Source organism: Maniola jurtina, chromosome 2 (assembly GCF_905333055.1).
Source record: "Maniola jurtina chromosome 2, ilManJurt1.1, whole genome shotgun sequence".
Classification (NCBI taxonomy): Eukaryota; Metazoa; Arthropoda; class Insecta; order Lepidoptera; family Nymphalidae; genus Maniola; species Maniola jurtina.
The window spans coordinates 16362292-16388368 of record NC_060030.1 but is presented as its reverse complement, the minus strand read 5'-3'; the positions used below and the strand labels follow the sequence as shown (position 1 = coordinate 16388368).

The 26077-nt window shown below is 37.7% G+C and overlaps 1 protein-coding gene across 3 annotated transcripts in view; it reads left to right on the top strand.

Annotated features, from left to right (window-relative positions):
• LOC123875796 (nucleolar protein dao-5-like) overlaps positions 1–26077 on the top strand; it is a 151695-nt gene that overhangs the window by 82373 nt on the left and 43245 nt on the right. For all 3 annotated transcript variants that reach the window (XM_045921828.1, XM_045921848.1, XM_045921838.1), the window contains 4 exons: positions 21050–21161; positions 21990–22127; positions 24014–24128; positions 24614–24744. In XM_045921828.1, coding sequence (XP_045777784.1) covers positions 21072–21161; positions 21990–22127; positions 24014–24128; positions 24614–24744 — 474 coding nt within the window. In that variant the 5' untranslated portion in view covers positions 21050–21071. The remainder of the gene's footprint in view (positions 1–21049; positions 21162–21989; positions 22128–24013; positions 24129–24613; positions 24745–26077) is intronic.

Here is a 26077-nt window from a genome sequence, read left to right as displayed (position 1 = left end):
AATGTAAAAGTTAATAAATTTAAATATGAAATTAAAGTATAATAATTTATCATAAAGATTGTGTTTGTGATTTCGTCAGACCTTACCCAAAAGTATATATTATTAGTTACTAGCTGACGCCCGCGACTTCGTCCGCGTGGATTTAGGTTTTTCGAAATCCCGTGGGAACTCTTTGGTTTTCCGGGATAAAAAGTAGCCTATGTGCTAATCCAGGATATTATCTATCTCTATTCCGAATTTCAGCCAAATCCGTCCAGTAGTTTTTGCGTGAAGGAGTAACAAACATACACACACACACACGCACTCACACACTCACACACACATACAAACTTTCGCCTTTATAATATTAGTGTGATTACAAAGTCCGTGTTTGTTCGAGCTAATCTCAGAAATTACTGCACGATTTTTCATTCGGTTTTCACAAATAGAAAGAGGGATTATCTAAAAAGGTTTTACATACCTATACTATAATGAATACTTCATCTCGAGTTTTATAATATCTTTGATGACAAATTAAATTAATGTTTTACATATTACATAATTTACATGTTTTATGTGGGTAGCCTACAATAAAATGATTTTATTTTATTTTTTGAATTGAAACGACAACTTCACAAAAAATTCAGATTAAGACCAAAATCCGGTGATTTTTAAACTCACGTTCAGGGAATGAGTACATGTTATACATATCATTGACTTAATGTAAACTTATACTAAAATCAGATAACCAAATAAAATGTTAACCTAAATTCTACCCAATCACTTAAAATCAGGAAAACTGGTCGTCGATAAATATTGAAAATTTAAATAAACTCCAAACCTAAAGTAGGGCGAACTTATCAATATTTACTAGCAGCATTACTTGTTAGAGATTGAAAAATAAATAAACCTCCTAACACGTTTTCCAAATCCAAACCGAAAGCCCTAAGGGTCTGGACAGATAAAGCGCGACGACAGCAAATCGAGGCTGAAAATTAAACTGAATGCGTAACCAATTTTAAATATAAACTACATGATGCCGCTGTGTATTTAGGTTTTAAGAATCCCAGGAGATTTTTTTCCGGGATAAAAGTAGGCTATGCCCATCTCCGGGACGCAAGCTGTCTCTGTAGGTATCTTTCGTCAAAATCTTAAAAAAATGGGCGGTGATAAGATAAAAGACAGACAGTAAAATATAGACAGACAGACATTTTCACATTTATAATCTTCACAACCCTTAAGGCTATAGTATCGGTTACTCTGGTTTTTTAAAGATCTCCTCATTTCCGATCACGTAGAAAAACTCCTAGCTCTCCATTAACCGCTGAATGGCTCTGAACTTGTTTTATAGAGTTCAAACGCCCACAGTGTTTTTCTCAGAAAAATAAAGTTGCGAGCAAACGAGCAGGCGACCTCACCTGATGTTAATTAATTATTTTATTAAAACTTCAAGGAGTCGCGTTAGACACGCGTGCAGTCTGACCAGACCTTTACCCTAGGCCTGCGCACGCGCAGCTTGCGCCTTGCAGCGAACGAAGGGACAGACCGGTCTCATTAGCACTCGGCCCTGTGACACACTAACTGACCGGTTGCGGGGTGATGTTAGTAAATGTTGACTATACAATTACAAAATGCATTTAACTATTGACATGAAAATGCTAAAAAAATAGAACGAACAAAAATTTGAATGAACGAATGGGTGAATGAACAATTTATTTTTTAACGTATTTATCGGCCGTGTTGCGTTTGCCATGCATATCGGCTGCAAAATACGAAACGCAAAATACTGATAGGTACGTCACTTAAAAGTATTATAAAATTATGGTATTAAAAAACTAACAATTCGTAGTTAAAATAAATTAAAAAGACTCCCATTACAAATTCAGGCGGGGTTTGTCACAACTTTTTGTCACGAAGTCACAGGCAAATTTTATATAAAATATAAGAATATATAAATTATATTGTAGATTGTAGGCAGTAAAAATGTGCCTAAAACATACAATACATGGTAAACAATATAAACGCATTTTTACCAAAAACCCGCATTTAAATTTTACGACCTTATAAAGAGCTCTTCAGAACAAACGTTAACAAGGACGAGGACATTTACCGAAGATAATAATATTTGTCTTATCTTTTACCTACAGATTTCTGCGATTTCTCTCGCAGTTAATTTTTTTAATCTAAGGGCAATTTGTCTGTTTAGATGCCGTAAGATAGGTAGGTTAGAAGAATTTACTACTTTATTAAATTCAAGTTTTTTTTTAAATTATTTGATTAGTCTTTTAGTTATTCTTTTGAGGTCAATGTTTTTGTCAGCCCTAGCATAGACTACGGTCTATTTGGGCTGCAAATTTCAAACACCAGTCTCAGTTTTTAGGGTTCCGTACCTCAATTTTCAAAGTTGCATAACTTAATACCAAGTGGGGTATACGTGCTACCCTTTTCCATGTTGCTCCTCCTACTTTTCTTATGTCGTCTTCCCATCGCCTGTATTGTTTCCCTCTTTTCCTTTGTCCATCCCGAGGTAACAATTCGGTTATTTTCCGTGTCCATTTTCCGTTGCTCTCCCTTGTCATATGTCCTGTCCACCGTCGCTCGTTTTAACTTTTTGACTGTCTCATATATGTCTTGCCTACACAGAATTATGTTTTACAGAAAATACTACCTAATAAATAAACGGACGGTTGTATTATTTTGTATATGTATTGACAAGTGTTAAAAATTAAACTCTCAGATAGTAAAATCAACCCGTATAATGCAATGTAAATCGGTCGGAGCGCAAACAGCAACTGAAGCTTGTCGTTCCACGCCACGTCCTCGCCCTAGCGCCATCTTTTTCGTCTCGATGGAGGGGGCTCTGACGTCACGACCACAGCATAACCACCAACACCAAGCAACACAGAACGTGAGAACGAGGTGTTGCCAACACGGCCATGCTGCATGGTGCCCGCCCCGGGCACCCCACGAGTCGGGATAAAATTACTGCAAAATAAACAACCGTTAACACCTGATTCACATTACCTACTTGTAAGGATCCTTCCTAACTTCCTAAGGAATATTGCCCATTCATTGTCACTTATCACTTCACAATCATACGACAGCTCGCAACTTAACAAGACACCTCCACTATGTACTCGTAAGATCCAGGAATATTGTCCATTCGTTATCACTCATCACAACAACAGCTTTCAATTTAAAGAACAAAACAACCGCATCTAAAGGGACTTTGCCACACTTAGGGGACCAGATTTGTCGTAGTCGAAAACCAACTGCACTTAAAGAGCGTTTCGCTCACTTAAATGCAGCAAGTTGGTCAAGACCACTTGCACTTAAAGAACATTTCGCTCACTTAAGCGTACCAAGTTGGTGAAGACCACTTGAAGATCACTTGCACTTAAAGAACATTTCGCTCACTTAAGTGTACCAAGTTCACCTTCAAGTTCCAAACATCATAGAAGACCACTTGAAGACCACTTGCACTTAAAGAGCATTTCACTCACTTAAGCGTACCAAGTTCGCCATCAAGTTCTAAGCATTATAGAAGACCACTTGAAGACTACTTGCACTTAAAGAGCATTTCACTCACTTAAGCGTACCAAGTTCGCCATCAAGGTCAAGCATCGTAGAAGATCACTTGAAGACCACTTGCACTTAAAGAGCATTTCACTCACTTAAGCGTACCAAGTTCGCCTTCAAGTTTAAGCATCGTATTCCAATGTGATATTTTATATTCATGGTACAATATTCCCAATTATCTTTCGAATATTTTATCAAAGTTCAAGCTTCGTATCCCAGTGTGATATCTTATATCCATGGTGCAATATTCCAACTAATTAATCTTCCAAAATTTTATCACGGCTCGCTGTATCAATTATATTGCTATACATACTTAATTTTAAATAGATTACTCAACATAATACACAAGGTAGCCTTGCCAACACGGTTTTTAATACTCCATGAATATTCTTTAAAGAAGCAATGCATTAGCACTCACGATTAAAATCAGATCATACCTCTTTACTAATTCTCAAAATTCTTTACTAAATTCTGAACACATACTCAATGCCATAGCATCGTGCACCCACACAGTGCTCCGACACTATTCATCCACGTATGCAATCACCACACTATCTTTATCTACCGCGCATCCACGCAAGGGATCACCGGTGCATACAATCATATTTGATCTCATCCATTTTATTTTAACTATCAATGATTTATTATTATAAACGGATCATTTGATTGTAAAGCTGGTGCTATCAAAGTTAACTTTAAATAATTATTATCATACTAAAACTATCACTTTTTAAACTAATCAATATCTTAACTGCAGTTATATTAATGATTTCACTAGTTCACTGCATTATTAATTACGAGGGTTGGTCACCAAATATAATCTTATAACCCACAAACTATTTTAATTCATGAATTACTGTAGTATCAAACAATAATAATAATTGGTATTTCATATTCCATATATGCAAATATTAATTACGCTATCTCAAATAATTATTAGGCTAATTAAAAATGATAAACAGAGAGTCATGGATTATGAGCGACACCGATGCATGCCACTGCCAAAACCAAGACTTTCTTTTTAACTCATTCATCTGTCCATTCACGCAGGGAATTCATCTACTGCCACTGTATGCTATCGAATATTTCTATTCGCACAATATACTCTTACTGTCACTCTTTATTATTTTCGGCCTGTCCTGATTATAGCACAGAATTGCGGCTGAGAGCATAAATGTTGCATTTGTCTACCCTCTCAAGTTAATAATACCCACTTAGCTATCCGGACAAGAATATTTCTTTGTTCAACGCAAATGTGAAGCTTTTACCCAAATTTGTAATATTAGGTATTAACTACCAACATAAATCATAGTTATTTTTTTTTAAATATTATTCTAATTTGCATTATTAATGATATACTATGACTTTACAAACTAAATAAAGCTTCATTATCATACTATACACACCACAATCCGTAATTATTATTTGTTTTTGAAGCAGGTACACATCAAATGCAACAAACTTTTGAATTGAACAGACTACAGGCAATAGTTCTAACTCTGAAGAGAAATATTACTTTCATCGTTACTAGTCTGTCTGTGTCTATTTTATTAAAATATAATGTACAATCCTTTTACCTTCGTTCTAGTTCAATCTAATCGACTTGTACATGTATACAAAACGGTTCTCTGTTTGGATGGACAAAAAATAGCTAAAATGCTTTCAGAGGTCAATGTGTATACGAGTCTACTACTATTACATTACTTTTCTCGGGGATAAACCAAATCGGATCACTCTGTTACATTCCGTCCAAGCAAGTTATTACTCCCTAGTACCCAATAGGTACATACCTATAACGTAAAAATAAATTCGCTTAACGCAATTGAATCAAAAGGAATGTTAACACATTTTTTTTTTATATTACCCTTTTGTAATTCTGCTAAAAACCCTTGTATCAACAAAAAAATTCAGCTTTATCTTTAAATAGAAACCTTACGTAAAATTATTCATCTTGTATGCCAAAAGTACGCCCTAATATTATAACGATCTAGTCAAACATCATATTGTAATGCATGGTAAATTATTTTGACGATTCAAAAGCATTTGTAAAAGTTTACTTGAATTATTATATCATATTCTATGCTAGTCTAGTCTATTCTATTCTATTGTATATTGAATAGTATATCGAAAAGGGGATGCCTATGTCGATAAGCACGCAGAATATAAAAAATAAAACTTAAACTTCATATGTAAATAATCTTTACTGTAATAATTTAAAGTTATTATCTATCTAATTAATTATTTACTTAGGTAGCACTAAGGTAAACCTGTACAGTACTTATTTAAAACTGCAACAAAGGCTCTTTTTTAAATATTTACTGATTTAAATAACCTGTATAGCAATAATAATAGATAAAACAAAAGAAACAATATTTAAACAAAACTAAAAAAAATGGCTAATCCAAAAATGTTACTACAGTGTGCATGAACTATTGAATGAATATACCTCAATAATATGATAATACGATATAAGAAGATTGTAATAACTTTGTTAACCACTTTTTATTTGTAAGTACTTTTTTTAAAGTCTGATTAGTTATAATAGGACATAATTTGAAAACTCCCATAATCTTTATTTATATGTGACCTTTTTATTTTATTTTTATTTAATGACCATATAATTAATTCATAATTTTTGCTATTCATATTTCATATTTCATAAGAATTGTAATATTACCTTTGATTATTTACATATGTTTTACTTTGCAACACCCAACGGGGCTTCATGTTGTAATATTATGATATTTTTTTATTTATGATGTAAGACATGAATGCAAATAAAGAAAGAATAAAGAATTACCTCTATAAAGATACGAAAATTCTAAATATAAGACACTCGTATGCGCTTCAAACTTGTATTCCTATCAGGAAAATAATAACAGGATATATACACTCCCAATTATGCTTTAAAAGAAGAACAATTACGAAAACTTCCCTAAAAACTAGTATTATAAACGTATGGATGTTATTACTTACCCACACAATTATTCAATGTAGATAATATGAAGTACTAAAATGGATACTTGATATCATGTGCGTAAGTACCTACCATTGTAAATGTAAATAGCTGTAATTCCTGATATCTAAAAGACTGTTATGCTCTTTATTGATAAATAAATGTTTTTAAACTGAAATCCCTTTACTAACGATTTTGATATGCGCGGACAACTACTTCCGGTATCCATAAACGCCTCGTGACATGTATCAAAAATATACACTTTTTAACCCCATATATTATGTAAAATTTACTTACAATTAATATAATAACTTATTATTATAACATTAATATTGACATTTAATTAAGAGACATGTTACCATAGAAATTAATTCACTTTTTGGTCTCATCAGGATTATTTGTACGGATTATTCCTGATGAGTATTAAATATTTGCATGCTTATGAAGTAGAATATGAAGGTCGCTACTTAGTTATAATTTTGAACTCAACAACTGATATTCAGCAAATAAACAAATTTCATTTCATTTCAGTATACGAGTTCGGGATTGGTTATCATGATTTATATCTGAGCTAACATTTCACTTGTGAAGTTTGACTAACCTAAGACATTCTTCGATTACTTTTACCACTACCACTATAACATTTTAACTTGTTCGTCACGTATACTACCCACATGTTTAATATTTTTATTATAAAAACTTCTATGTAAATAACTAGCTCAATCGTCACACGTTTTTAAATTATTATCTTCTAAGGACGTATATTACTGATGCTACTATAATAATTGACCCACTATAATTTAAATAATATTTTGTTCGAAAAAAAGTTGAGACAAACGTGAATTTAACATTTAGTTCCAAAATAAAATTCGAACAAACTAAAAGTTAACCATTTTAAAAACATATTCCTTTGAATTTGGAACTAAAAGACAATTTCGTTTACCGATCACTATTCCCACGAGGACCACTTATAGACTGTACGCAATATTAAATCGTGCCAGACTTTTAGCTGATACCTTCAACTTAGTTTAGTAACGAATTATCTCACCTGACTATACAAAAGTTTGAGAATACGATTTAGTAATTTAAACCATATTCACTTAATCTTTAATAATTATTCAAAGTACTCACAGTTTCGGTATCTTTACGAGATACCTTATTACGTTTCCATCGCGGCCGACGGTGTCCTGGCACTTGAAGACCTCTAGGTGGAAAAGTACGTTTGCGTTTCGACCGATTTTTCCTCAAAGCGTAAGTTACTACACACTTCTGATGTTAAAGATTAAACTCTCAGATAGTAAAATCAACCCGTATAATGCAATGTAAATCGGTCGGAGCGCAAACAGCAACTGAAGCTTGTCGTTCCACGCCACGTCCTCGCCCTAGCGCCATCTTTTTCGTCTCGATGGAGGGGGCTCTGACGTCACGACCACAGCATAACCACCAACACCAAGCAACACAGAACGTGAGAACGAGGTGTTGCCAACACAAGTTTCCACCAAATCCCGCCCGCATGTGAGATTTCACATGTTCCTCTTCAAATTGAGTACCTAAGTATTTATTTTATCGGACCTTGAACTGTTATTTATTTTTAAAATCCGTCTTCTTATTTATTTTGAGCCAGCGTGTCTCGTTTATAGGTTGATCTTCATCTCATTTTATTGAAGGCTTTGGACTAATAAAACCTTTAAAAGGGCATTGAAGGTTAAATACCTACTTGAAAACGCTTTAAACAATCACATTTTTAAGTTCCCGTAGTAAAACGAGAGTCGTGGTAACCTAGTGGTTAAGTTCGCCTCATATTCGGGATGTCGGGGGTTCGATTCCGTGCACCTATATCTAATTTTTTGCGTTTCATGCAATCACATATCACTTGCTTTACTGTAAAGAAAAACTTCGCCAGGAAACCTGAGTGCCTGAAAGTTCTCCATAATTAGCAACAAACAGTTAAAAATTATTTTGCTATAATCCGCCAACAGGATAAATCTGTATGGTCAAACATGCAGTTACAAGCTAAGCACCGCTTACCTTCCCAACCAAGCAATAAAGCCAAGTTCCCAAGCAAGCACCGCCACCACCATTCACATGCAACACCACACAAGACTTTTCCACTACTCTGTTCTCCATAATGTTCTCAAAGGTGTGTGAACTAAGTTGAAGAGTAAGTGAGTATTCAGGATTCGGTCGTTAGACTCATTGTAGGTTGTATTACTCGACAGCTACTAGAAGTCGAACGCAAATCTGTCAACAATGGAATAAACTCAACGAATCTAAGTCGCAACTGCGGATATCTTAGAACGAAACGGTTTCTTTTGTTATCTATAACATTATAGACATGGTAAAATGGCCGACAATGGCAGCATTCACCATTGTTCGAAGCACGGCTCAAATTAAGCGGATTTCAGAGCTCATGCTCTGATTGGCCGGCTTCTGCAGGTGACCAGGTTTATATGCTAATGTGCTATACGGAGTAAAACAGTAGGTTAATTCATTATTATTTTTAAACATCTTTTGTTTGTAATCAGTACACTTTCACTGAATAATATAATGTTTTTTTAGGGTTGCTGCTAGTTTTTCACAGCCCATCCGCTCAACCGATTTTGACATAATTTGGTACAGAGATAGCTTGCATCCCGTGAATGCACATCGGCTACTTTTTATCCCGAAAAATCAAAGAGAAGCTCTTTGATTTTTCGGGATAAAAAGCATGGGATTTTAAAGGCATTCCTATCCAGGAAAACCGAAGAGTTCCAGGATTTAAATAACGAATTCCACGAAGACGAGGGCGCGGGCATCGTCTAATACCTATTATAGTTTTGACGAATACAGCAGGTTAAAGCATAGTTCCACAATTTTTTGAATATTAAGTAACTTATCTATTTAAAAAATCGCGGTGAAAATCGCCTGTAGATCAAATGATAAGGTTGCGATTTCTGATTTCGCTTGAACAGTATCTAGGTGAGCAAGTAAAATACCTTTCGGCGGTCACGTATGATGTAACGTTATTAAAGTAACCAGTTATCTTAACCTTAGCGTTCAAGTAGGTACATCGCAGTGAAAGTCTTGTTAAGTCACCTTCAATCATTACGTGATATTTTCCTTGTAAAAGTAATACCAAATAATACCGGTATTTAAGCGTGATACAAATATTCCTAATTACTCGTAGGCGGGTGGAGTATAGTGCTGTTTCCGCAGATGAAGGAAATAACGTTATCTGTGCGTGTCAACCTTTCCCTCTAACCGATAACCGAGCAACCGCCGAGTTTCTTGCTGGTTCTTCTCGGTAGGAACGGCATTCCGAACCAGTGGTAAATTATTTTTCGATTCAAAAGCTCTTGTAAAAGTCTATTTGAATAAAAATCTATTCTATTCTATTCAACCGCACCTCATCCCGATAGAGGCAGGGTGAATGAATTTTGCTTAAGATACAATTTTTTTTATTAAAATAGTATTAGAAATCACGGCATGCATTGCCAGACACGTAAAACAGTAGCAACCTCCTGCCAGAGGCCCTTAAAGTGAAAAGTATCTTATGGGGATTATAGGATATCGCGAGGTCTTAGTTCGAGGCGAACCACTAGTAGGTATATTAATGAAATAGCGACAAGAATTAGCTAGGCCACGTTTTTTGTTCATCTGGGGCCATGGAGCCTTAGTGCAAAAAAATTTTACAACGCAACGGATCAGCCTGACTGTCCAGTGCGGAAATGCAGCCAGTATTCTTGGCACCTCTCCACGCGGGCATAATTTGTATAAGTAATTAGATAAGGCTAAGTTTAAGTTTTACTGTACTATTTTCAACTTCGTAATGTTATAGGAAGTGAGCACTATCTACCATGCGACGTACGTTGTGGAACAGTTAGTGTGAAGTCTCATGGCGATTCAGCAGCAGCGATAGCGATAATCAGTTAGTATTGTCGAGATCTGATGCGCATGTAGCCCGCGCCCCATGGGAGTTTCCCATCCGCCTTGCGATATGTGGAAACTGGGCTACATGAACGAAACTTGAAATCCATACCACCTATCAGGTATTTTTGACGGCCTCCCTGGCACAGTGGTGAGCGTTGTGCTCTTATTAGTGGGATGTCCCGGGTTCGATTCCCGGCATGGGAAAGCCAAAAAAAATTCTAAATTTTCGCTGGCCTGGTTTGGTGGGAGGCTTCAGCTGTGGTTACCACTCCGTGAGCGTTGTGCTCTTATTAGTGGGAGGTCCCGGGTTCGATTTCCAGCATGGGAAAGGAATTTTATAATTTCTAAATTTCTCTGGTCTGGTCTAATGAGAGGCTTCAGCCGTGGTTACCATCCTTTGCCACGCGATTTAGCGTTCCCGTACGATGCTGTGTAGAAACCATAGGGGTATGGGTTTAATAATAAAACTGGCATACTCCTTCCAAGGTAGTCCGCTACCATCTTAGACGGTATCATCACTTGTCACCAGGTGAGATTGCAGTCAAGTGTCAACCTGAATGTGAATAAAAAATATAAAAAACCTTTGCACAGTTGATGTTGGGAGTTGCGTGAAGGTTTCTGACATTCCATCAACACACAGTAGTAGGTACTTACAACATGCAGATTAGAGAAGGGATAATTCATTCCTCTGCCCGGAATCGAATCCGAGACCGAGATGACAAAAAGAAAATAGGAGTTCACGTAAGCGTTAGTACCTACGTAATGTGTGATGCATTGAAGTCGGTTTGTTTGAGAGTCACTTGTCATTTGGTCGGAGTACGCATTCATTATCTGTGTGTTCCGGCAGCGAGCAGTCCGCGCTGCAGTGAGACGTCGATGCCTCAGCTGCACCCGGATATATAGTTCAACACGGCTACTAGCCCACAGGCTAGAACACTACAGAGCTTGTTGTTAAACTAATGTAGCAAATGTTGACAAAGTCACCATAGGTGCATACGTGTACCGCTTGACTGAAGATCTAGAGTGCATTTGACTTTGCTCAGACTTCTAAAAGGGGATAGCGTTGGATTTCTTGCATTGCTGGCTCACTTCAACTGAATTTAATTTGCTTATAGTCTGTAAAATGATCGCAGATCACGCAAGAAGGACACACACACACACTCTCTCTCTCACACACACACACACACACACACACACACACACACACACACACACACACACACACACACACACACACACACACACACACACACACACACACACACACACACACACACACACACACTTCAACTGAATCTTAAGTCCAAGGACGCTCTATGATTACAGCTTGTGAGTTCATGGATTAGAATGAGGGCTGCAGTAGGGTAACAGCGACGTTGAAGTCCTTGATTTTTTAACCCCCGACCCAAAAAGAAGGGTGTTATAAGTTTGACGTGTGTATCTGTGTATCTGTCTGTGGCATCGTAGCTCCTAAACTAACGAACCGATTTTAATTTAGTTTCTTTTATTTGAAGGGTGGCTTAATCGAGAGTGTTCTTAGCTATAATCCAAGAAAATCAGTTCAGCCGTTTGAAAGTTATCAGCTCTTTTTAGGATTCCGTACCTCAAAAGGAAAAACGGAACCCTTATATGATCACTTTGTTGTCTGTCTGTCTGTCTGTAAATTCCGCTTAATATTCGCAGCGTCTGTGACCACAGTAATCTGTGGCAGCGATGGACCGAGAAATGTGGCTGCGCGCCGCTCGGTCTGCGCCGGCAACCTGTTCCATTGGCATCTGTTTTCCTATTTCCTTTAATTATAACAGTTACTCCGCCCGCAAATATACACCCGCAAATGTACACCCGTGAGAGGGTATTTACGAACGTTTTTCTTATAAGTGGGAACGTTTTAATCTATTGACCAAAGACTTCAAAACGGACGCTATTTTTTGAAACACTATATACATACTCCATTGTCTGTCTGTCTGCTAGCCTTTCACGGCCCAACAGTAGAACCGACTTTAATGTTTGGTACAGAGTTAGCTTACATCCCGGGGAAGTACATAGGCTACTTTTTAACCCGGAAAATCAAAGAGCTCTCACGGCATTCTCACGGTAGTTTAAAAAAAATCTGAATCTATGCAGACGAAGTCGCGGGCGGGTATCATCTATAATTATATGAAAGCGTGATACAAACGGTGATATCCGAGGCACGCACCTCTAAATTTTCAGAAATTAAAATATCACTTGCTTTACCAATTTATATTGCTTTACCATCGTCACGAAACGTCCACTATACCTGAGTATAGTGGACCATAGTGTTCTCAAAGGTGTGTGCAGTCTGTTGGCCAGCGCGCCTGGTCCCGTTGGCACCCATCAGGCAAAGAACTCATACTTATGCTTAGTGAGAAGCAAAAAATGTTATGCGAGTTCTAAGTTCGAAGTACCAGTTTTTAACTGGTGTGTTTGCCCCCTATGTGCAGGTCTAGTTGTTTGGGCTGTGGGTCAACGGCACAATACTCATAATTAAAACTTATGACGCATACAATTTCACTTTCCATAAAATTTCATTGTTTAATAAACCCAACATATTTCATACCAATAGTCAGAGAGATGCCATATAGTAATACTAGAGGAACGAATTTCGTAATAAACGCCATAAGTTAACAGATTAAAGAATCTATTAAACTATTAAAAATTGCACAAAACCCTTGTATAGCTAAACGGTCGGGTGAAGTATGAATCCTGAAAGGTCAACGGTTCAAACTTACTGATCTCTATTCTCTACTAATATACGCTGGACTTGCGATTGCCGATCTCTTTATGCCGAGACTCGGAAAACGTTAAGGCCCCATGAATGAAGCGCATTGAGCCGGTGTCATAGGGAAGAGTAAGGGACTTTCACTTGTCAGTCGAGTTGAGGTCATTTTGCATGCTCTAGCGATATGACACCTCTGTGCGCATGGCTTATACTTTATACCAGTAACCAGGTAGGTAGGTATATGCAGAGAATCGTAAAACGTTATGGCCCTATGAATTAAACACGCTGACCCGGTGTCAAGGGGAGGAGTAAGGGAATTACTTTCACTTGTTGATTTGAGACTTATTGCTTTTGTTTGTTTTACCTGACTTCGAAAAGTGAGAATTTTTTAATTTCATACTTTTGGTATTATAACTTTTTAGGGTTCTGTACACGAAGACCCTATAACTAAGACTTCCATCCATCCGTCTGTCCGTCTGTCTGTCTCCTAGCTTTTCACACACCTTCCAATCAAATGATTTTGACCAAAGACACTGAGATAGCTTGCATCCCGAGGGCGGACTTAGCCTTCTTATCTTGGAAAAGCAGACTTTTTACACGGGATTTTTAAAGGCCTAAGATAATCCTCTAATGCTTCTGGGAGAGTATCTACGAGTCTAACTCAGTAAATTGCTTTTGATGTATGTATTATGTATTGAAAACGCGTTTATCCGCCATAATTTGCATTGTGAGTGAGGCATTATCATTTGTGCGGGCTGGATAGAGTTATTAACTTTTAATGGTAGGAGTTTTTATTGCTAGTTAAAGTTTAATATCTTGTTCTGATAAACAGGTTAATGTTTTAGTTTGGGCATTTTCACGATCACTGCCCGTATTATTAATGCGAATGTGTGTTTATTTGTTGATTTATTAACCCCCGACCCAAAAAGAAGGGTGTTTGTGGCATCGTAGCACCTAAACTAATGAACCGATTTTAATTTAGTTTTTTGTTTGAAAGGTGGCTTAATCGAGACTGTTCTTAGCTATAATCCAAGAAAATCTGTTCAGCCGGTTGAAAGTTATCAGCTCTTTTCTAGTTATTGTAACCTTCACTTGTCGGGGGTGTTATAAATTTTTAATTTACACTTGTTTCTGTATGTTGCTACCTACTAAATTGAAACAAAAAAATGTTCTACATTCCAGAATATTCTTTCCCTCGATCCATTAATGCGTGACAGGAGCAATAAGAAATGACCAATATGCCAATGCCAAGCTGCCGGCACGGAAGCACAGGCTTGAGAGAATAATTTTCCACGTCCGTGCGCCTGCGCCGACTGCCGAGAGAACCGTTAACATCTTAATGATGCCCGCCGCCGCAGCCGGCGCTGCTGCGGCGCAGCGGACTCATTTGCTTGTGACTAGGTTTTAATGTGACTTCTATTGCGTTCAAATTGTGGAGCTACTGCTACTAAGAAACTGATGTCAAAAAAATTATTTCTTAGGAATTATTTAATAGTTCGTCCGCTGTTAGTTTTAAGTTTGGTAACCATTTTAAATTAACGATTGTACTAAAAACCTGCCTACGTCAAATTACGTCAAATGTTTATGTATCGCATCTGTGTATTTCATACAAGCTCCCGTACTTTTTGATGTTTGATAAAAAGTCGTCAACGCGTTTGCCTAGAAGGTGCCTATTCACTCTTGTTTTAAACGCGTCCCATCTTATGCCACATCATCACTTTCCATCAGGTGTGATTGCCTATATTGTTTAAAAAAATGCATACCTAGATCAACGGGTTGCGTAGGTGAAGTAGCGATGGGCGAGGCGCACAGTATAAATGTAATTGTGTTTGGCGACCTAGCATCGGAAAAGAGCGTTGGCAGACCACCCATTAGGTAGAATGGACGACTTAATGTTTATGTAAACAAAATTATATTGTTGCTACTAATCTCATTTTTAATTGTAAATCAGGGTGTCCGTCTTCGCACCCATTGTTATGCCCACTCGTTATGGTAATGACCGGTAATTATATGTAATTGTATGCTGCGTGATCTCGCTACTCCACTTTAAGAGGAGTTTGTTCGTTGCGTGCCCATACAACCGTAATTTGGTTCTCCAAAGTCACGGGGTTTGACAGTTCTAAATTGTAATTAAAACTGTCAAACTGTGTCTGTCCTTTTCATATTACATTAGTAAGAAGAGGATGCGAATACTCTAAAATTTAGTTGTGCTCAGAATCATTTTAATGTGAAATACAGAATTCAAAACAATCAAACAACTACTTAATACATTTTTACACAGACACAGATATATGTTTTTAGAACATATTTACAAAATTTTATTGAGTTTTATTCATTAATATTTAAATGAGAACCCAACTACGTTTGTATGTAGAGCGCTGGAGAGCGCGCTGGGGAAACTTTTCTTAAATTATTCCAACCACATTCGAACACTTGTATTAACATACGTGGTGGGATTGTAAGGAGGAATATTTTACTTTACATTTCATTTGAAAGTCATCTCAAAAACAATTAATCAAGTTGAAGAATATGTAGGTATCTAGTACATACCCACTGAGAATTGAAAAGCTTGATGAAGAAAGAAGAAAAGCTTGATTGTTCCAAGTCAAAGTCAAAGTCATTTATTCAAATTGGATACTATTGTACACTTTCTGATTGTTAAACAATGATGTTAATGGTGATAATTAATTACGTTAACTTAAAACCAAAGCTAAGAGTATCGTCATCGTCATCATCATTATCACTCGATAGACATCCACTACTGGACATAGGTCTCTTGTAGAAACTTCAACACGCCGCGGTGTTGCGCCGCCTGAATCCAGCGGCTCCTTGGGACTCATTTGAAGTCGTCTGTCCATCTATGGGAGGAGACCGACCAATCATCATAAAAATCATTACTGGCCCACTACTGAGCACTGGTCTCCTCTCAGAATGAGAAGTGTTTAGACTTTAGGCCAAAGTCAACCACGCTGGCCAAATGTAAATTGACCTTTGAGAACATTATGGAGAACTCTCAAGCATGCAGGTTTCCGCAAAATATTTTCCTTCACCGTTAAATCAAGTTAGAGGTGCCTGGAAACTCCCAACCCCCCAAATAGAAGGCGGACGTTTTAACCACTAAGCTATAACGCCTGTAAAAGCCAATTTGAATAAAAAACTTTCATCTTTATTGTATTCAAAAATGCATCTTACAAAAATACATATTTTCACCACTAAACTAATTAAAATTAATGTAATTAATGTATAAAGTGCGTAAAAACTGGTATTTATAATTATTAACTCATTATTTGCATTTTACGGCAATTAATTGCTTTCCACATGTTCGGTTACCTGGCATAGAGTTATGTAATCTTGTGTTTTAGGTATGCGGTTAATTAATCCAATAGTATATCCAATTATTACTTTCGTAATATTCTCAAAATCAGCAATTAGCGCGACCTTTTTATTTTTCCTGTGACCTCTTGACATGCTCCCCTAACGATACATTATGTCAAATTACGGTAGGTCTTTTTTCGGAGGGCATCTAATTATTCCTTACATATTGACTGAACTATATACCTACATACGCAATACGCATTGTCTTATCTAGGTTTCATATGTCAAACTGATACAATCAATATCCAAGCAAAAAATCACGTCGATCCATTGCTCCGCATGATTAAAGAACAAACTTACAAACAAAAACACTTTCGCATTTATGTCATAAAGAGAGGATAGGAGATTAATCTATATTTTTATCACATTTTAATAGAGTTTGTATGTCTCTTAGCTTAATAGTAATTGTAACAACAAGCTGTAGTTTAAAAAGCTCAAATCTTTGTCTAAAGGAGATGCAAAAGCGAGCTGCAATTCGATTGAGCCATCAATCGGTTCGTGGACGCTACTTCGAGCGCTAGCTATAACGTATCTATGAATTATGACTATATAAGGAAAGTTAGCGTGCGCGGGCGCAGCGCCATTTCTCCGCGGACAGAGAAAATTCTCTATTGCTATGCACTTTTGCCTTCCATGCATAGGGTTGACACGCAAAGGAAACATCAATATTTTCTTATTCTTATACCCATAAGTTCTGTTTTTGCGATTATGTAATTATTTTATCCTCGTTGTTGATATTATTCCACAATACTAATTATTTTAATTATATTTCGACAATTAAACCTAAGTTATAATAAATACTGATGTCTAGTGTCTACATTAAATAATTGGTTCATTAAAGAAATTTAAAAAAAAAAACATGTTTTTTACTGTAAAAATAAGTACAATATTATGTCATTTTAGTATCACAGATTAATGGATATTTAAATCAGTTTACCTACAAAGCTATTACTTACTTAATATAATTACTTTTCTTATTCAAGCTTCATACTAGCAGCATCTCCTAAATATTGGCCAGTGTAATGCCAAACACAAAATCGTTGTCAATTTTTACTCAGGATCTTAAATTTGTAACCGTAGCAAACTAATATAAAACCTTTACCGACCCTATCCTTTTTTTATTACTATGTACGTTTGCACACGCTTGACTACAATGAATGCCTGAAACTATCGGATGAAAAGTGATAATGTGGCCTAAGATGGGACGCATTTATCTCGAAAATGCCTATTCACTCATATTTGAAAGATACCCAGGTAGGTATCTTATACTTCTATCATGATATTATTGGCAGGAAACACGGATCGTCGAAGAGTATGCGGAATGATGCGTAATAAGGAATGATGACGCAAAACGTAACATCTATCCGGTGACAAGTGACAACCCTAGCATAAAGTCCGGCTACACGTTAATGCTGCTTATTTTCACATCCCATTCTGTTGTGCCGCTAATAACACTCATCAGCTGTGACATTTTAAAAGCTTTCTGAATAAAACGATTTCTCCCATTTGCTGATCGCGGGTGAAACAATTTAACTGTACTCATGACAGACATAACATCATTGTAATATGGTTCGGCTCCTCTAGGGATTCGGCAAATGATTCATGAATTCATCGCGAATTTTGTGGCCGGTGGCAATTCACAGCACACAGTCACGCTAATCCGAATGGCGTGAATATAGGTTTCTAAAAATCCCGCGGGAACTCTTTGTTTTTACGGAATATAAATGTAAAAAATCACAGGGAGAAAGAACTATTTGCTGTCATAGATGTCGCGTCTGCCAGCCGATTGGCCAACCCTTTTTTTAAAGTCGCCAATCATAAAACGTTCGCCGCCTTGTTCGCCGTATTCCGAATAGTGTGGCCGGTTAATTTGATGAATGCTGAACCATCGTAAAAGCCCAACCCAAGTAAAAACTAAGTAAGTTGTAAATATCAATCTGCATAGATGTATTCTCGAAGTTTACGTGATCAAATCAGAAATAGGAAGAACCGTATAGAAGAACCAAAGTAATAGACATAGCTCAACGGGTTGCGAAGCTGAGGTGGCAATGGGTAAGGCACATAATATTTTGGAAACCCGGTAGACTCAAACAATGGCTCACACTAAATTGTTTTTATGACATAAATGAACTTTCCTCGTAACTAACTGCACCTACTTTTACGCATATGACCTCAATTCCACGATAAATTATGTACTCCAATGAATATTGTTACGATAGATGTATTCTGAGCAATGGATAAGAACATTTATTTATACGTGACATTGTATTTTTTAATTATTGTATTTTTTTTGTGATATTGTATATTTTAATTAATTACCTACCATTAAATTAACTCAAAATTGTTATTTACATTTCATAATTTTCATAATTGTTAACAATAGAATTGTAATTGTTTTAATCACCAATGTTATACTTTGCAGCGCCCTGACGGGGCTTCATGTTGTAATAATATTTTTTATGATGAAGACATGAATGCAAATAAAGAAAGAATAAAAGAATAGACGTTGGGATCCCAAAGTGCTGAAATGGCGACTTAGCGCAGCGTTGGCAGTTGGGACCCACTGGACCAGGCAGCCTCTACAAGGGACCTATGTCCAGCTGTGGAGTCCATCAGTTGAAGACGAGAATATTTTACAGAACACTCAGATATTTAGGGATCTGCCCAAGATTATCACACTTAATATTATAAAGGCGAAAGTTTGTATGTGTGTGTGTGTGTATGTGTGTGTGTATGTTTGTTACTCCTTCACGCAAAAACTACTGGACGGATTTGGCTGAAATTCGGAATGGAGATAGATAATATCCTGGATTAGCGCATAGGCTACTTTTTATCCCGGAAAACCAAAGAGTTCCCACGGGATTTCGAAAAACCTAAATCCACGCGGACGAAGTCGCGGGCGTCAGCTAGTAATCCATATCTCACAACTTGAAAACCCACACTTGGATCCTTCACGGTTCTTAAAATGGGTTAAGGTACCCTTAAAACTATAAAAACACCATGTGAGGTCCCTTACATGCTGCTTTAAAAATTTGAGGGTCTTAAAAGATTTATTGTAGGGAAAGTGGCTCTAAGTCCGAGCACTGAGATATTGGAATACATTTTTAATGTATTTAGAAACTTAACGAACGCACTCAATTTATGTAATTTGAATTTATGGGCTTAAATATTTGTTACGATGTTTTCTTTTTAACTAGTTTTGTTCCCAACTTCATCCATTTCTTCCACGAAGAATTCATTTCGAAATGCCATTGTTTCTCAATATTGATTTTGTTAAAAGATAAAATTATCCAATACCTGTTGTTTTTCAAATCAAATCAAATCATCATTTATTTGCTCAAATGTAGGTTAGCATAGATTTTACAATTTATTTTAGTGTCACTACACTTGCCATGTAATGGCGTGCAAATATTTTACATAAGCAATGTAAACTACACTAAATAGTTTAAATGTACATTGAATATGCTCAAAATACCTTACACATTACAGTCATATTTAGGTAGGTATACATATACATAGTCATAAAAAGGTCTGATTTCACAACACCATCATTACTGTTAAATAAAATATAATTTAAAGCTAAGTTTATTTCCTAAGTTTTTCTCCACTCTTTGTATCCCTAGTGTCATTAAACTTACATAATATTGATAAGGTGGCCATTAGATCAATAGCCTGACTACTAAGTACTTACCAGATTAGATCACAGTCAATTGGTAATTTTATCACAGCATTCTAGGCTGCCATTCGACATCAATCTGATATCATTTTATTAATCACTCAATCCGGAATCAATAAATTCAATCCTATCTGTAATCTGTCCACAGATTAGGTTAGCAAAGTTATTATTTGTCGAAAATTGAATAGTTATTTTTGACAAACAATTAACAACGTTGCTTAGTAACTTACCGACCGATTACGGTTAGATTGATCATAAGTTTCGGTTAATAGATAGCCTTGTCAATCCAAAGTCATGGATTGAACTGGAAACCAAATTGAGCATCTTATATTATGTGCACCTTCAGTAATTATTTCTTAAATTGGCCTTTAATAACAAAGCAACATCTGACGTTCATATATAATTGGAAATTACTAAGTAATCATTGTAGTACGCATTAGTTTTGTTGTTCATAGGACTCATTGTTATAGAATTGGGTCACTTTCATTCGACCACCTTCCAAACGTCAGCCGTCGGCACTCGACAGCTGATTGACAGGTTAATTACACCTAGTTATCGCGATGTCGGTTAAATGATCTCGAGGGATCTTGATGGTGCTGTTAATAACTTCGTGAAGGACAAGTGATATCTACTATTGATATCATAGCCTTACATTGATAGATATACAAGTCTATTGATATACTAGACCATACCAAACAACATCCCAGCAAGCTGAGGTTAGGACCTAATTGTAGATGTACCAAAAAAAGGCCAAAGTGTTATATTAAGACCTACCTTCCTGCCAGCATTATATGAATAAAAATGAAAATGAAAATGTTCTGTTTGTTCGTTTCAGATGAGGCCGTAGAGCGCGTAGCATGGGCCAGGCGGGCAGCTCGCCCAGCGCCGAGCAGCGCGCGCGCCGAGCCAACACCCTGCCGCATGAGCCACTAAGACACGCGCCCAAGGTACTTATCTATACCCTATACTAGTGTCGCAAAAACGCAAGTTTTTTTGGGTTCCGTATCTCGAAAGGAAAAACGGAACCCTTATAGGATCACTTTGTTGTCTGTTTGTCCGTCTGTCGTGTCTGTCAAGAAAACCTATAGAGTAGGTACTTCCCGTTGACCTAGTATCATGAAATTTGGCTGGCAGGTAGATCTTATAGCACAAGTAAAGAAAAAATCCGAAAACCGTGAATTTGTGGTTATATAACACAAAAAAAAAAATTAAAATATGTTCACAAAAAATTTCATTCACTAAATCACATAAGGATGACGCAGACCGTTATAAACTTGCAGAGCTACATAAAGATGTTAGGTATATCTTGTACGATGATACGGACTACGAACCCTTTGTATGCGAGTCCGACTCGCACTTGGCCGGTTTTTTATTACGTGATAGCAATAAAAAAAATTCAAGGATTAGTCACTGTTGAAATACGCAGCTATGGCCGAAATTTCATCAATCGAACATTATACTATACGGTATTGGGATTCTTGAACTTTATGGCGCCCTCGAATGATATTTAACCCCCGACCTAAAGAGAAGGGTGTTATAAGTTTGACGTGTGTATCTGTGTATCTGTCTGTGGCATCGTAGCTCCTAAACTAATGAACCGATTTTAATTCAGTTTTTTTTTGTTTGAAAGGTGGGTTGACGAGAGTGTTCTTAGCTATAATCCAAGAAAATGGGTTCAGCTGTTTGAAAGTTATCAGCTCTTTTCTAGTTACTGTAACCTTCACTTGTCGGGCGTGTTATAAATTTTTAATTTACACTTGTTGGAACTGTTTCAGGTGCTGCCATCGCTGACGGAGTCGCCCCGGCTGCGCAGCACGGACAATGGCGCCATCCTGCACTCCGGGGGCACCATCAGCGGCCGCAGGCCCGGCTCCCTGCTGCAAGAGAGCTCCAGGGTGCCGCACGGACATGTCGTAAGTTAAAGATAACATTTTTGAAGCGAACCTTCAGTAACGCCGATGCACGATGTGATAACAAAGTTTCAGAGAAAGAAGAGAAGGAAGGAAGTGTAATAGACGCTAATTACACATAAGGGTTCCGTTTTTTGCCATTTAGCTACGGAACCCTATAAAGACCAACCTACAGAACTGTCAAACCTTGTTAACATTAGGAGCACGGATTTGTTTAAAAAGCCGCTGATGTTCTACCAAAACTAGATAGGATTTAGTATCTTTACAGTAGGTCTATCTATTTAAAAAATGTATTCAAAAGTTTTGTCAGAAATGGTTTGAGTAACTGATCAGTCTTCTTGTTCATAAAATATTTTTAACGACATCATTAAAATACCGATGGACAGGGAAAGCTTCAAAAGAACCTACATCTGATTACTTTGTTATTTTAATGCCTTGGTCGCACCAAGAAAGTGTAGTTTAAAATAATCACCAGGCCTCAGACTACGGTGGAGGTAGTTAGTTTGTAAGTAAGAGCTTAGACAATACCATCGTAAAGCTTTCAACGCTCGTTTAAGCGCTTTCCGCTTGTGAAATGCTTTTAGTTAGAGGCTAGACTGAGCGGGCGCCGTCTATCCGTGTCAGACTACAAGTTGCTGAGCTATTAGGTACAGTGAGAGAGAAAAATCCAGGCACATAATATTTACCTTCCTATAACAAGCCTACAAATAGTCTAAAGTCATCCAGCTAGTAATAAATCTACCTATTGAACTAACTGAAGTAGAACTGACTGAAGTAGTTAGGGTAGAAATTTTTTCCACGGAGTATCAACGGACTTCCACTGCTGGACATATTTATATGGAAGTGGTATTGCGCCGCCTAGATCCGGCGACTTCCTGCGGCTCGTTTGATATAATATGATATCCACCTAAAGAATTTATCAACGCTGAGTTTTCTGGTGCAAGGTCGCTATTCTAGCAACTTGTAACGCCAACGTCTAGCGGTTCTCCGAACTGAGTGCTGAAAGGACTCAAACAATCAATGCATATGGATCAGTTTCGTTACTTTCTGCCGAGAATCATTATTGGGCTTCAAGAATTAAGTTCTTGAACATTTGAAGCACCATAAATCGTACTGTTATTTTTTCGAAAATTCACAAATATATCCCCATCACATCACACTAATATTATAAAGGTGAAAGTTTGTATGTGTGTGTGTGTGTGTGTGTGTGTGTGTGTGTGTGTGTGTGTGTGTGTGTGTGTGTGTGTGTGTGTGTGTATATATATTTGTTACTCCTTCAAAAACTACTGGACGGATTTGGCTGAAATTTGGAATGGAGATAGATAATATCCAGGATTAGCACATAGTCTACTTTATATCCCGGAAAATCAAAGAGTTCCCATGAGATTTCAAAAAACTTAAACCCACGCGGACGAAGTCGTGCGGGCATCATGGCAACACCGTCAATACCCGTCACATATTTTTGCTATCGCCTGTACTTAGTAATGATTTGCAAACAAACCTCTTGTGTTCACTTCGCTGGAGCGACTTCCGTGATCAATATTTCGTTAATTAGCCGTGTCAGCACACAAACAAAACATTAGTTAGAGACATTGTAGAAACCCTGCTAGGTTAACTTCATGGGAAGTTCCCATGAAGTTCCCTGAGTTCCCATTGAGAACTCAATAAAGTTATCTCTTTCTCTATGGCGTACTCTTCCGTTATTCAACGTTAGGGGTTTTTTGGGGTAAAAATGTAATAAACTCCCTGATCAGAACAAGAATCCCGGGTATCCCACAGCTCTCGTCACCTCACCAGGGAGATCCTCGAATTGCCCTCGAGGAAACCCAGCAATGAGGAGTAGGTACGACGCAGAAAGAGAGTAAACTTGTACGTTCTTCTGTTTGCAGCACTCCAACGTGTACAGGTCGAGGTCAGCCGGAGTGCCGGCGGACAACGAGGTGAGGTCGAGGGAGCGAGACGCCATGCATCGATCCCACACCAATCTAGACTTTAGGCACGACTGTAAGTTTATAGAATCTATCCCAAAATGCAGTAGTTACCTGGGCTTCCATATACCATCTTTTTGGGTTCCATAATAAAACAAGGAACCCTTATTGTTTCGTCCAGTTCGTCTGCCCGTGTGTCTGTGTGTTCATTTCAAAAATAAACTATGAGATAATCCAGTAATAAAAATAATAATTAAACTGCTATACCTTTTCTAAAGTCATGGCATCGCTAAGTCGTTCTTATCAGATCTGAGCCAATTTAGAAATGATCCAGCTAGGATTCGAATCAAGGATCTATCTCTTATAAGACCACAGCGCAACCACTGGATCAGAGAGATTGTCAAAACCTACATTATTGTATACTGTACCAACATCTCATTCACTAAGTAAAAACATTCCAGCCCAAACAAATGAAACTTGTTGAATTTTTAGTGAGCTCGTATTTATCAATGCAGAAATATTAATGGTATTAATAGACATTACTTATTTTATAATTTGCAGCTAATGGTTTGAAAAGATTTGGTTCGGAACCTGATCTTAGAATCGAAGAGGAGCAACAGAAACCAACAAGATGCACAAATAACAAAAACTTTCGGAAAAAATATCGAGCTCCACCACCACCGAGCAACAATGTAAGTATTACCTTGTGGGGTATATACATATGACTCCGCTGGTGTTAAATGATACACCCAAAGTTATGTACACTGGTTTATTGTTACCCACATTATATAATACACAATAAGAAAATTTACACTAAAGTTGTATTTACAATGCTAACTAATTATTTACATGGAACAGAATGCGTTCTATTCATTATCGCGAGTCGTCCACGAAGGGGACGCAACGAGTGTCAAAGTAGACTGATGAAACGCACTGAACCCTGGGAATCTGGGGAAAGCCCTTTTATAGACTTACCCCGTCCACCGAACTTGTTTACGCCAAAGCCAGTAAATACCGGTTCTTACCGGCCGCGCGCAGGTGTGTTCACGCAGGTGTTTCTCTGTAGGTGCAATTCTCGGAATTGCCCTGCCGCGAATTACCGCCGTCCAACAAGAAACAGTTGCGCGACGACCAAACGCGGTCCCACCAACCTACAGTGGTCGGTCGCCACATCAGCCCCCCCGGAGACCTTTAGGGTCGATAAAAATCCGGGAACCTAACTCGGCGACCAGAGCGAGAGGTAGTTTGACCTGCAGGTGGTCGCTCTGAAGGAGGGACCGCGATAGAATCCCTCGCAGGTAGAACAGCAGCTGTTGGAGTAACGCTACCTGGTTTATCCGTTAGGATATAGGCTGGCTTCAACCTGTCTATCGAAACGGTAACTATTTTGCCTGCTACGTCGATCTTAAAAAACTTATCATTCCGTTCCACCACCCTAAATGGGCCGGCGTATGGAGGTTGCAACGATCTTCTGACAAAATCCTGTCGTGAAAAGACATGCGAAACCGTTGACAAGTCTTTAAAAACGAAAACTTTGCTCGAACCATGGCGAGCAATTGGAGTAGGTTGTAACTTCTTCATATGAAGACGGAACCTGTCAAGAAAATCGGTGTAGTCAGCCTGTTTGTCAGCAGATGGCTCGAATAGATCGCCGGGTAGCCTGAGTGGCTCTCCATAAACAAGCTCGGCACTGGACGCTGAAAGATCGTCCTTCCATGCACTGCGAATTCCTAATAGAACGAGTGGAAGTTGTTCGGTCCAACTATCATTCGCGTGACACATTAATGCTGCTTTAAATTGTCGATGGAAACGTTCCACAAGACCATTGGCAGCCGGATGGTACGCAGTCGTTTTAAGGTGTTGGGAACCGATCCTTGCTGACAATTTGCTGAAGAGATGCGACTCAAATTGCTTTCCCCTATCCGTTGTTACCTTTAATGGACACCCGTAACGGGATATCCATGAGGAAATAAAGGCTTTAGCAACACTCTCCGCTGTTATATCATGAAGTGGTACTGCTTCAGG